The sequence below is a fragment of the Serinus canaria genome, chromosome 14 (assembly GCF_022539315.1).
Source record: "Serinus canaria isolate serCan28SL12 chromosome 14, serCan2020, whole genome shotgun sequence".
Lineage (NCBI taxonomy): Eukaryota > Metazoa > Chordata > Aves > Passeriformes > Fringillidae > Serinus > Serinus canaria.
Window position 1 is genome coordinate 13,444,186 of NC_066328.1, and position 13,948 is coordinate 13,458,133.

General features: G+C 54.5%; 1 protein-coding gene across 3 annotated transcripts in view; it reads right to left on the reverse strand.

Annotated features, from left to right (window-relative positions):
- MAP2K3 (mitogen-activated protein kinase kinase 3) overlaps positions 1–12,526 on the reverse strand; it is a 30,178-nt gene extending 17,652 nt beyond the window's left edge. The window contains exon 1 of one of the 3 annotated variants that reach the window (XM_030229675.2): positions 12,388–12,526. In XM_030229675.2, the coding sequence (XP_030085535.2) occupies positions 12,388–12,508 (121 nt within the window). In that variant the 5' untranslated portion in view covers positions 12,509–12,526. Of the gene's footprint in view, positions 1–136; positions 677–11,227; positions 11,349–12,387 lie in introns of those variants that run through there. The other 2 variants (XM_018915835.3, XM_009091791.4) reach the window with 2 other exon arrangements.
- Between the last annotated feature and the right edge of the window lie 1,422 nt (positions 12,527–13,948).

Here is a 13,948-nt window from a genome sequence, read left to right on the forward strand (position 1 = left end):
TGCAAAGACCGACCCCCTGCCCAAGCCAGGAGGAACAAACCGCGTGCATTGACCCCAGAAAGTTACACAGCCCCTTTTAGCACCAAAACCAGCCCTATGCTCTCCCCCACCACGTTTTGGAAATTGCAACATCTACCTTGCTTCTTGTCCATGGTTTCCCAGAAATGAAGAGCAGCGCCTGCACGCCTGGCACAAGAGAGGGATGGGGGCGGACTGGAGGAGGGAGGGGAAAAAATTCCCGCAGGATCCAGCGCACGGCACTTCTTGCAAGCACTGATGATTCTTCTCAGTGGGAATGCATGGCCCCAAGCACCCGCTGGCTTCACAGAGCCCTCCTCGCCCGGTGTCCCCAAATCCCAGGGGTGCCCAAGGCTGGAAGCAGCAGCCAAGGCAAGCGGGGGGAATTGGGGAAGGTAGAGCCGCGTTCCCTCATCGGCAGCTGCCGAGGTTGGCTGGACTCGGCTCCGATTACCCTTGAAAGCTCAACAGTTGTAAAAACTGCAGCAGAGAAATAGCAGGTGACGTCAACAGGAAACTGGTGGGGAGCCAAACTCCAGCTCCGGGAGCTGCTGAAGCGCTGGATTGCTAAAGTGCATCCCTGTGGGACACGTTCTCTTCCCACCAATTCAACCATTCCGAGCCAGCCCGCGGGCCCAGGCATCCCACCGGAGTGACCCTTGCTCCAGGACAGCCCTGGCACCAACCAGCAGTGCCCAGGCTCGCTGGTTTGGGGCCAAAGGGGGACTGGGATGGAAAGAGGTCACGTTTCATTGTGCTGCAGGTGACACGTTAATTGCTCTGCCACTAACAACTATTACCACAACAAATAGTAGAAATATTGTTCCATGACAATGCCAGCTCGGAGCTCAGCAGCTATTCCAGGGTGACAACCGAGACGGCATCTCTGGTAGCAAAATATTAATTGCTGCATGCACTTGGCTGGGAAATAGCAAGGTAGACTGGGAAAATAAAAGCATTCATTTCTCTGCAAGCACGTGCAAGAAAAGCCATGGCCAAGAATTGCTGCTCTTCCCCTTTCCCTCAAAGCCGCTCCAGCAGAAGCCAGCGCTGATGTTCCTGATCAAAGCCAGGCTCAGCTCTGACAGGCTGCAGTTTTGTTTTCGATTTCCCTGTCAGCCTGGAGGGGAGATACTGTACCAGATTCTTTACCTTAAACTAATTATAGAAAATCTACCAGTGCTTTGCTGCTGAGCTCTCTCCCAACTCCAGGCTGTGCCGGACCAGGCACATTTGCAGGCTGAAAAGTCAGAGGTCAAGGTAAACGCACATACCAACATAATGAGTGGCTCTAATTTTAAATAGTGTTTATGTAAGCCCCAGAAGGACTGCGGAAGGTATTTTCTCAGGCTCATTTCCACTCCCAGGGTATAGTTTGAGGCACAGATCATCAGCACATAAAGGATGCTGACGCAGGAGCTGCTCTTGCAGATGGCACTGAGAGCCACCGTCCCCAGCACTCCTGGGGAGAGCAGCGCTGTGCTGCCCTCCCATCACTCACTCTGTTAACAGCTAATTCCCTCTCACCCAGACACAGACACTCCAAGGATCTTTACAGACACCCACAGAGTCAGAGCTGCTTTGGAGCAGAAAGTCCCTAACCCAGCAGGTGGGATGGGAAAGAAGATTTCCTTTGAATTTGTCCTGTTGGGTTTCAGCCCCCGAGGACCAGGGGTGATGTAAAGCTGAGCTTCCTGACATCTCAAAAGCATCTTTAAAAATAAACAAACAAGGGAAAAAAAAAGTGAAGAAATAAAAACAAACCCAACCATCCTTTCAAGTCTCACCGTTGGGAACTGTTTCAAAGGTTTGCTGGTGCAGTAGGAATAACCAGGCGTGCACCATTTGCCAGAAATTATCCAATCCTTTATAGGGCACAGGTAATCCCAGGGGAACAAAAAGCATCAGGCGGTGTTAACAAAGCCTCCCCATGAGGGATGTCACCCCAAAACAGGTGAGGGATGCTGGGAGAGCAAATCCTGGGAAGAATTCAGGCACTTGCAGAAGGTCAGGTATGCCAGGGCAGAGCCAGGGACAAGGATGGCTCCCATCCCTCCCAGCAGCCTCCTGCCAGGGGGCTGGCTTGAATAAGGGGAAGAGCACACCCACAAAAACAGCAATGAGCTCAAACAGTGCCCTGCCAACACCAGGCCCCTCTCCCCACCCTTCCCCTGTGGACACACAGCCCCTCCCGAGGCCACTTCAGTTACGGCTGGGTCACCATCACAGCCAGGGAGTGGAGAAGGGGACGAGCTGCTTTGCCATGAGTGTCCCATTTGGGGCTGGAAAGGAGCTTTTGATAGGCATGTTTGGGATAGACCACTAAATTAATTATTTCACCTGACCCCTAAGCAGAGCTGCTGTCTAACCATGGGGACAGTCTGATTTTCATGAAATACTTCATTCCCTCTGCTCAGAGACAAGCCCATATACCAGCTGGCTGTCCCATCCCAGCACACACTGCCTGATGACCCCACATCTCCCAGGAATGGCAGCAGCTCCCCTGGTCAATGCTGCAGTGCAGGCACTGCCCCAGCCTGGGATGTGCTCACTGTTCCACACATCCCATGGGAAGGCCTCACGTGCCCCACAATGCACAGAACACACAGGCTGGAAACTCTGCTTGAAAACAGAGCCTTTGAACTGACTCCAGGTGGAAAGGGAACAGTGTTATCCTTCTCATCCCCCTGGATGGGGAAGGAGATGGTGCATGGTTGGGGACAATCAGAGGATGGCAGGATGTCACAGCCACAGTACCACCAGCTCTGGATGAGACTGTGCAAGGGACAAGGATGTGACATCCCAGTGTACAGCAAGGAATTTGGGGATGGGCACTTCAGGCAGAGTCTCTGACAAGCAGAGGCATTGGCACAGCCACCTCTGGGGCTCACAGCCACACCCGGGCTCTGTGCAGCAGCCAGATAACACCAGGCAGCCCCGGGAGGATGTCACCGCCCAGCCACATTCCAGATGTATTTTTAGGTTACCTGCACAACCTCGAGGGCTGGAAAAAACGTTTGATTTTGTCCCTGTGTGTCAGCCTGCTCTTGCCCAGCCCCGTGACAATGGAACACAAGGGCTCCACTCCCACATGTGACCAGAGGCCAGACTCCCCTCAGGAAGCTGAGAAGCCCCTCTGGCTGACACTGACACGGTGACATTACAGGACACACCACACAGGTGCCCAGAGTTGCAATGCTTTGCGCCAGAGCTTGTGCAAAACCCCTGTGCAAAGGTGGTGACAGTCACAGGGACAGCTATTCAGAGCAGGCACTGAGCTGGGGTGCAGGCAGAGCATCCTCTGGGATGGACACTGCCTCCTTTGCATCCTTCACTTCAACTGGATTTCCCCCCCAAAAAAGCAGTGGCTGAGGCTGCACCTCTTCAGAGCTCAGCTTTGTGCTGAGACAGAGATCTGGAAGGAATCCCAGCCCTGATGCCCTGGGATTGTCAGGGGAAGGCAAAGGTGACAATGCTTAGAGAAAAGCAAAGAACACACTAGAAGAAAAAAAAAGCCAGAAGCATCATCCATCACCTGTGCCCCTCTCCTTGCCAGCAGGTACCAGCATCACTCCTTCCTTTGATTTCTCACTCCATAGGCTAAGCCATGAAAAAATAAAATCTGCTTGGAATTGATGTGACTGGCTAGTGACAGTTTCCTGATGGGAGAAAAAACTCAAACTGTCCTTGGAATAGATCAGCTTGACAGGAGGCACAGTGGGAAAGGGAATAGTTTGACTTTGTAATTGTCAGCAGTAACTCAACTCCAGCATCAATAGACACTTTTTCTACCCAAACTGGCATCATTCAAGTACTTCCAGGTGTCCTTGTAAACTCATCAAGAGAGCAAAGTATTCCCTTCTCTGCTTCTTAAAAAAAAGAAAAACTAGGGAAAAAAATATTTCTACCATCCTCCCTCCAATTTGCTTTGGGCAGGGATAGAGTGATGTCATCTCTGCAGATGATGTAAGAGAGCAGACACCTGCTATGAAAATGGAATTTATGGAGGGGAAAAAAAAGTCCCTTCACGTTCCCAGCTGCCTGCTCGGGGAGAGAGGCAGAAACAAGAGACTGACCCAGGTGCTTCCCTGGCTCTCAGACTTTAGGCAGGACTTTAAGAGCAGCATCTGCACTGGGGAACAGCCAAGCAGCTGCTCAGAGGGTTCACAGTGACATTATTCCCCAGGGACCTGGAATGCTTCCCACTCCCAGGGTGCCACCACAGCTCGGGTGGACAAAGCCTGTGTTCCCTCAGAGGAAAACTCCTGACCTCCAGCACTGAGCCAGCACCACATCTCTGAGGTGTGGGAGCAGAGGAAACCTTGGATTATTCCCTTTGGAGCAGGGTGCTGTTCCAGCAGCTCACAGAAAGCAGCAGGTGAGTGCTGCAGTAAAATTCCCTGCACTTCCTGCTGTCCCACACCAAATTTTTGCTGGTTTTGGTACATATTCAGTGCCAACCCTCTTCCCTGCCTCTCTCACCCATCCCTCCTCTGCTCCAGGGAATCAGGCAGGAGACACAAGTACAAAGAGCTCAGCCCCAACAAGCTGGACCTGCAGCCTCTTTTCCTGGCATTAACCACACCATGTACCTCCTGCCCTCCCTCCCACCACTGCTCCTCTGCCCCACAGGACAGACTGCATCCACATTCCCAGAACAAACCCCACATCCAGCTGGTCCATGAGAAATCACCTGTGAACCATCCTCTCCTTTCCCTCACACTCCCTGCTGCAAAACTTAAAAAATGCCCCCCAGATAAAGGCTGGAGCACCAGCACACTGCCAGCCCCACTGCCCAGCATCACCCTGCACTGCCTCCTCTCCACAGGCTCTTATCAAAGGCTGGACCAGGTCTGTGTGGGGAAAACACTTATTTACTGGATGGATTTGCTCAGTACCCACAGGGCACCTTTGATTCATGATGAGGAAAAGCTCCAGAGGAAACGTGCCCACAGTTCAGCAGTGCTTTGCCACCACAGCTGCTCCTCTGGGTGGGATTGATCTTCTTTCCCCTCCTTCTGTCACTCTCTCATATCCACCCTATCACACTGCACTTGTTCCAGGGTTCAGGGAAGGGAGAGCTGCAGGTTTTTCCTGGTAAAGGCAGATTAAAGAGCTGCCTCTCCATCCCAGGAAGGCAGAGGTCTCCACAGCCGGGCTGGTCCCGACGCATCCGGCTCACATCCCAGCTCAAGAGCTCGCAGTGACTCAGCCCAGCCCAGCCTGCAGCTGTCTTGGGGCACAATCAGGGCTTCCAAGAACCATTTCCATTTGAGTAAGAGAAAATCAATTTTTAAGAATCCCCTTTCTCTCAGAAGAGCGAGCCTCACATCCGTGTTCTGGGGAAAGCGGCAGCGCTCTCTCTGCAGGGTGATGTGTGGACAGGAGCTGGAAGGAGATGTGTGAAACATCAAACCTGCCTGAGATCAAGGGAAACAAACCCTGGCTCCTGTCCCTGGGATGCTTACACATGGTTTCCCTCACGGAGCTGAGGCTGTAAAACCCCATGGGGAAACCCACAGTTACCAAACACAAAACCCTTTGTGGATCCAGAATTAAGGGGAAACTCTCGCAGGTACCTGGAATGTACACAGAAACATCACACCTACAGGGGAGCTGCTGGAGGAAAAGCTGAGTGCTTTTCAAGCACCTTAGCACAGCACACACAAGGCTGATAAGAATTAGAAATTCACCCACAATTTCTGCTTGGTTATTTCTGGAGGCAGCTCCTCCAGCCCTCGCTTCACTCTCATCACCCTTCAAGAAACCAGGCAGGGACAAGTGTAATTAATACCTGCAAAAAGCTGCTCTTGGGTAAGAAAGCAGCATCAGCAGAGCACAAGAGGCAGCCCTGCAGGTATCCTGGGCTCTGAGGACAACCCCAACCCTGGCTGGCACCAGCCATCCTCTGGCACCTGGTGCTCAAAGCCAAACAATTGCAGGGATCAAGCAAAAACCTGAGGGAAACAGGCTGCAGATGCTAACAGAGAGTGAACACAGGGAGCTGTACAAGCAGATCATCTGAAACACCCACCACATCCCTCTTTTTAGCAGCTTTAACCAGTGTGCAGCTGCTTCGAGACTTAAGGAAAACGGGTGCTGCCAAAGAGAGACAAGAGCTTGGCACAGGGGCTGGTCAGGTCCAGGCTGGTCCTAAAGCAGCATCACCACCCACCAGCACCTTCACCCCTCTTTCTGCACAATTACATCTTTTTTTTCTTTTCCTGACCACCACAGGGGAGGCAGTCAGCACCAGGATTTGGCAGAGGGTGGAGGATTTTAGTTCTGGGGACACCAGGGAAACCTCAGAAGTCAGCTGAGCACACGTGCACACACACAGGTGTCTCCCACTGCCCTGCCCTGTGCCAGCAGGGATTTTCTGGGGGTTTTACAAACAGGCACGTGGGGCTGGGCCTGTCACCTACCCCCAAGCACCTTTCAGAGGTGTTTGGAAGATGACAAAGAGCAGCCAAAGCCACGAATCAGCACGAGATCATCTCAGCTTTGGCCGGGCTGCAACTTGGCAGCACGTCAGGAGAGAAACCAAGCAGTGCAAAGCAGCAGGGGACTGTGAACTATGCAGAGCAGCTTTCCTCAAAAGCCCTGACCATGAGCACATCTGGCCCTCAGCACAGGAGCCACATCACTCCTAGTGACGAGCTGCAAAGACATCCTCGTGTCTGCAGCACAGCACAGCCCTGCAGCCATGCCCCCAACGCTCAGGGCTGATTCAGAGGGGCCATCCCAAGGGCTGCACACTTTGCTGCTTCATCACCTCCCTCTCAAGCCTCAACTTTCCCACTCCCACACCAAGTAAACCAAGCTCTTGGTGCTACAGCAGAAAATTCCTCCATTGTGCAGCGTGTTTGTCCTTCACCAGCTAGAACAGGGAACAATCTCCTGCAGGGAGGGATGAGGGCAGCAAGAGGGAACATCTGCTCCAGCTGTGCCAACGCCCTCCAGCCAGCAGGGTCAGGCTGCTGCCATCTCCAAGCTGCTGTTAACACAGCCTAGTGAAGACATGCACAGCAGCCAGCCCACTGCTGTGTCAGCCATCCCCACGGGACCCCAGCGAGGAGGGAATTCACACACACACCACAAAGCAGTTTCTAACTGGCCTGCAAGCCCAGACAAGCTGACACACCCTAGATAACCCCGTCATCCTCCCCTAAACCACCCCCAGCCCATCCACGTAACCAGCCCTGCGTGTTTATGATCTGTCACACACATGACTGTCACCTGCCAGGCCCTGCAGGACAACTTCTTCCCCTCCTGTCCCTCTGTCTTGCACTGCTGGTCCCATCCACACCCATCACCCATGGATGCTGAGGGAGGATGTGGCTCTTGATGCTGGCAGGACCCTATCCCAGCTGCAGGGATTTATGCATTCCACATGAGAAACCTCCAAGATCTTTAGAAATTAAATACAAGAATTAAAAGCTGCTTTTTACACTTCCCAAAAGGCACTACCACAGCAGGAGAGGAGGCAGCAGGGATGAACACTGGTGACAAAGGGGCACTTGGTGCTCAACAGGCAGGTCCCAGGGAGAAAAGGGTCCAAGGCATTCCCAGAGAGCTCCATCAGACACAAGCAGCTTGGATGATGCCAGTGCCAAACCACAGCTAAGGTTAGCAGTCTCTGATGGGAAATTACTTGTATTGAGCACTCTGGAGGTTTCTTCCTTTCCAAACCCAGATTTGTCTTTGGCGGTGGTGAGGGGGGAGGAAGGGTGAATGCTCCACAAACAACTTCTGGTAAGTGTTGTCTCCTCCTCATCCTGCCTTCTCTGACAAGTTATGCTTTTAGTGGAAATTTATCTTTTTAATTTGTTTTTTTAATCATTTCAATTGAAATGATGAAATTAAGGCTTAGAGCACAGATCAACTCAGCAGTGGCCCTCCCTGGGCACAGTGCAGGCAAGAGGAGGGAGTTTGTGGCTGCTCAGTGGGTGCTGGAGGGGGTCCAGCTCATCCTCACTTCATCCCACTACAGATCCCCAGCACAAGGCAATGATTTCCTTCCTCCCCTACCCACTGGGACCCCCAAATCCTGCCCTTCCCCTTGGACACACTATAACCCACCACATCCCACACAAGCAGCACTTCTGCTCCAGCCTTTTGCTGGGCAGAGAAACGGCTGCAAGAGAAAGGAGCACACAGGGAGCCCTGTCCCAGCTCCAAAAAAGGGAGCAGACTCAGATCCAGGGCAAACTGAGGCCCACTGGGGCCACAAGGCAGCACTGTGACATCTGAGATTGCTTCAGTTGTGCCCAGTAATTCCAGTGCTTCTCAGGACAACAAACATTGGGACTCACAGCACTGCCACAGCACCAGTGCAGCATTGCCCCCACACAGGTAAGAGATTGTGAGAAGATGAAAAATCTCCCAGGTGGAAAAAACCAACAGAAACTTCCAGTTTCCATTTTTAAAAAAAATCCTCTCTGCCCTTTCCCCCACTCCAAATCCCTGAGTAACACTTGACCTGTGCTACAGAGGTTTGTCAGCAAGAGGCAGCGGGTAAATCCAGCTCCACATGAACCCACAAGCCACCCTGAGTCACACCAGCAAAACCCCAAACTTTTTGTTGATAGAGTAAAATCACCTCCCCAGCCAACACAAGCTCCTCTCCCAGCTCTTTGCCCAGCAAACAGCCAGCCCAGGCTGTGCCTTATTAACCAACACAAGCAAACACCACCTTCTGCCCAAAAACCCACAGAGCCCCACAGCTGCAGAGGGGTCATTCTGGGGCACAAAATCACCAGTACCAGAAAGCTGCTCCCAATGGGAGCCTCTGCAAAGCACAGATGAGTTTCCTCCAGCAACAACAACCTCTGCAAACAAACTCCAGCTCAGCCCTGGACCACAGCTCAGAGCAGGAAAACAAAGGGATCAGCCCGCAGTGAGATTCATTATCCACTAAAAGAAAAGCAGGGAAGCATCCCTCCAGGGAGGGAAATGGATTGCTGAGGCACAGCTAAATATTTATCACATCCAGCATGATATTTTCCAGGCACCCACCGTTATGGCAGCAGAGGAGGAAGGCAGGAGCAAAGTGCTGTGTTTGCTCTAGGATTGTTACAATTAATTGGATTCGAGCTCCCTGATGCTTCAACTCAAATTAAATAATGGTTCCATGGGATCAGAGCTCCCACCTCTCCCAGCACTCCCACCCTGGGAACACCAGGCTGGTGCCTGCTCTGCCTGGACACGACAGGAGCCCAGAGGCAAAGTCCTGCTTCAGCAGGTCACGACCCACACGTGTATTTTTGGCAGAGCTGCCTTTTTTTGGGGGATGGCAGCTGGAAAAGTGTGAATGGCAGATGAGACAGTGCTGGATTCACAGACTGAATTGCATAACAGTGGTGTGCTCCCACGGAGGGCACAGCCAGGGCACGGCAGGGACAAGGCACCACCACTTATTTACCCACCCAGAATAGACGTGCCACGAGAACAAGCACCAGTTCATCCCCAGGTCCTGGCATTTCTCACTGCTGGTTTTTCCAAGCCTCTGTGGTAAAGCAGAGCTGCCTCTCCAGAGGCACAGCCTGGCTCCAGACAGATCCTGATCCCCCTCCCCAACAGCACCTCTATTCCCAAAGGACAAACTCCCTGCAAAGGAAAAACACTTGTTTTTTAAATACCCAGCTATCGGTGCTGGGTGAGCCAGGACAGGACAAGCAGGTCTTCTCCCTCCAGATCCCACCCATGCACTCACTCTCCCTCCCTTTCTGCAGCTGCTCTTCCCAGCAAACTCCAAAATTTTGGGAAACAACTGTTTCCCCACTGGCACACTCCTGCCTGTCCCTCCAGGAAGGGCTTCCCAAGGTCACAGCCACCAGCCCCAGGGATGGGCACAGGGATTTCCACGTGCAGGGCAGGCAGAAAAAACACCTTGAGGCCCAGGGAAAAGGCAACAGCCTGGTTCTGTATCCCCAGAGTCTCAGACCTTGCATCCTCCACTGTGTCCCTACACCCACACAAAGGCTGAAAATTCCCTGAGGCTTCAATCCCCTCCTGCTTTAACCTCTGGGATACAACACCCTCCCTGCACAGCATCCATTCCCTGAAAAAGGTGGAACCTTTTGGAAAATCACACCCAGGCCCAGCCACATGCTGCAAGCTGCAGACAGAGGCTGTGTCCATTGCAAATCTCTGCAAGGAGGACACAGGGACAGCTCCAGAGCTTTGTTCCCAATTCCTTCCTACAGTGCCACCCAGGCCATGAGACACAGCTCAAGGGAACTTGGGTGACCTGAGAAAACAGGGAGTTTTTGCATACATGAATAAACAAGATAACACAGGAGATGTTCTCCCACATACAAGATCCTGCGAGATAACTTGGATCAAGCAGACAGGAGCAATGGGAAGAGGAAGAAAGAAAGAAAGCCAAAATCCTCCCTAAGCTCCACAAAATCCCCAGAAGGTGTTTATCTCCCAAGCTATGTTTAGTGCAGAGCAAAGCCCCGGCACTGCACCATTCCTATGGCTGGTGTCATGGCCAGCCACGTGTCCCAAAAATCTCCCGAGGCAGGAGACAGCCCTGTGACTAAGCCAAAGTGATGGCAGGTGAGTTTTGGAAGGCATCTGTCACAAAAAGAGCCAACCAAGAGCTTCAACACAGCGGCCTCTGTTTACTACCCTGAGCAACAAAAACCCAAGGAGAACCAGCAAAGGAAACCTGAGATTGTTCACTGAAATTCCCTAAGGAAAACGAGGGAAATTCAGCTTAAATTCAGGCTGACTGAAAGAGAGGAAAGCAGCTGCCATGAGCAGCAGGTGCACACAGCCAGACCTGTGAGCATCCCTGGAAAAACCCCCTGGGAGGCAGTGCAAGCCAAGGAGAGGCAGGGTGAGAGGAGGCAGATGTGTACCACACACTCAGGATCCACCCTCGTGCTGCTGCTGCCCTGATGGAAGCAAAGGAGCTTAGGTCACACCGGGACTCGGAGCTGCCAGCACACACCGGGTGCTCCCAGCACACGTGTGACACCTCCAGCACAGGACACCAGGTAAACTTCATGAATGAACCAGTTTATCACAACCAACAAAAACCTGCACGCACAGAGCAGCTCCAAACCTCCTCTGAGGAAAGCACCACGCTCCCAGGTGCTCCTCCAGGCATCAGCTCTTGCTGTTCCCCCAAAATCCTCCAGGCTCAGCTTGGGCATCATCTCCCGTGGGGCACAAGTGGTCCCTGGGCCAGGCTCACCTCGTCCCTCCATGCACACATCCGCCGGTCCGGCACAGGCAGCCGAGGAAAGGTGTGGGCTCAGGTGTCCCAGCCTTTTAAGAAGCCTGGATGATCCCTTCCAAGGCTGGATGGCTGGAGGCATGTGCTCCTACCTGTGAGTCAGCAGCTCCACTCAGCAGCTCCGAAAATCGCTGCTGATTCACCCCTTGCTTACACAGCAAACAGGAAACTCAGGTCCACATTCCCTCCGGATAAGACACGGATCGTTTAAAACCGGGGTGGGGGGAGGAAAAGAAAAAAAGTCACGGGAGGCGCCTTCATCTGCTCACATGGCTCCTGACTTCGAGTTTCCAGAGCATCACTCCCGCACAGGGAAAACCCCTCGAATTTTATTCCGCTGATTCGAGAGGCGGCAGCCACTCTCCGTGCGCTCCCTGCTCCGCCCGGTGTGCGCCCACGGCGCGGATGGAGCCGGCTTCGGGGAGCATCGGGACACCGGCAGAGCCACTGTCTCCATCCATCCATCCATCCATCCATCCATCCATCCATCCATCCATCCATCCATCCATCCATCCATCCAGGCACGGCCACAGCAGGCCGATACCTGCCGGCCGGTGCGCACCTTGCGATGGGGACAGGCCACCTGAGTCACGGCCGTGCTCCATGAATAACCCCAGTGACACACGGTCACGTTCTCCGGCTGAGGACCGCGGGAAAGCAGCGAGGCACTCCCGGCACACGCCGGCATCGGTTCCCGGCCGAGCCCGAGCACCGGCACGAGGTGACACGAGGTGACACGAGGCGACACCCGGAATCCCAGCCCGGTCCTTCCCACCCGGCTGAGCCAGGGCGAGGGCTCAGCCCAGGATTCCCGAGGAGCGGAAGCTCAAGGCAGGGAAAACAAAACTCGCCTGTTTTTATCGCTCTCCCCACGCCAAACGCAGCCTCGCCCCGTCCCCCGCGGCCCCTCCGCACATCCCCACTCGCAGCCCCGGGCATAGCGGCTCCGGCCCCTGCGACGCCGCCGCGTTGCGGAACCACCGAGGCCAGCGCAGAGGAAGCCGCGGGGAGCCCGAGCCCAAGCCCGGCGGGTTGGGCAGCAGCCCCGGCCCCGCGGTTACGCCGCGACCCCGCGATCACCCCCCGGCCGCGGCCGGCCCTCCCGAGCCCGCTCGTACCTCTGGGCAGGGACATGGCGCTGTGCGAGCCCGGCGGGCCCGGCCCGAGCGGAGCCCGCGAGTCCCGCCCGCCGCGGCCCCGCCGGCAGCCGCCCCGCCGGGTCCGCCCCCGCGCCGCCATTGGCCAGCGCCGTGCGGGGGCGGGGCTAAGGCCCCCGCGCGGAAACGGCTTTGCGGTTCTTGGGCGCGGCTGTGAGGGTGAAGTGAGGCGGGCGGGCGCTGCTGCCCCTCAGGAGAGGTGGCCTCGGTGTCCCCGTCGCTGGTGTGGTCCCGCCGCGGAACCCGCGGGCTTGGGGCGCGGAGCATTCCCGTCCTGTGCTGCTCCTCGACCCGCGCACCTCTCCTGTCAGCTAAGGATGGTCAGCTCACCACATCTCCCGTGGGTCCTGCACGGGTGCCAGCAGTGTGTCCGGATGGGAAATGGACGGGGAGTCAAGGGAGCGGCTGGAGCTGGGCCAGGGAGGGTCGGGTTGGATATCAGGGAATGGTTCTCCCCTCAGAGGGTGTTGGGGCACTGAACAGGCTCCCCAGGGGATGGACACAGCCCCAAGGCTGCCACAGCTCCAGCAGTGTTTGGACAAGGCTCCCGGGCAGGCTCAGGGTGGGATTTGGGGCCTGGAGTGGGGCTGGATGACCCTCGTGTGTCCCTCACAGCTGAGGGCACTCTGTGGCTCTGGGGTTAATTCCTCTCTGAGTCACTGAGGAATCAATCCCTCCTAAACGTGCCACATCCCAGGGTAAGGATGCTCCCACAGCCACCCGAGCTGGGCTGCAGGCACAAGTGCTGGGCAGGATGTGAGAGATGCAGTGGAAAAAGCAAAAAAAGCAGATTCCAAGTGCCACTTTCTGGCTGGGATTCTTAGCGTGATCCGTGAAGATCCAAAGGAGGGGTTGGAGGGGTGGCAAGTGCTGACAGCACGGGTGAGATCACAGCTGCTCTGCCACAGCCAGCTCTCAGCTTTGCAAAGCATTTGGGATAAATCTGAGGGCTGGAAAAACTCCCTCAAAGCCAGGCAGTGGAAGGGAATCACTGCCAGAGGGAAGGACCTGGAGGGGTTGGGATCTGTGGCTGCATGGGTGCCTCGGGCAGAGCTGTGATCCAGCACCAAAGGCACCAGATCCAGCTGCACACTGAAGGTGGAAGAGTTCAAATGGAAAATAAATTACAGGTTTTTAATGGGGAGGGCAATTACCTTCCCCAGAGACGTCGCAGATTCACCACCTTTCAAGTCTTTCAACACAGACGAGGAGGAGGAGTCTTTCCAAAAAAAAGCCACTGCTCTGCAGCCCAGCCACAGGTCATCAGCTGATGCAAGAGCTGTGGGTGTCACTGCAGGGCTGAGGGGCCCCTCTGACGTTTATCCACTTCTTGGATAAAAGATCTTCCTGATCTTGGAATCAGCAGTGGGGTTTGAGGTGATCCACACAGCTCTGAGCTGAGCCAGTGCTCGAGTGTTGGATAATATTTTTTTCTTGATGCAGAGATGTGGTAACTGAGAGGTGTTTTAAAAATTTTTATTTTGTTTTCAGTCTCATGAGAAGGGTAAGATAATACAGGTGT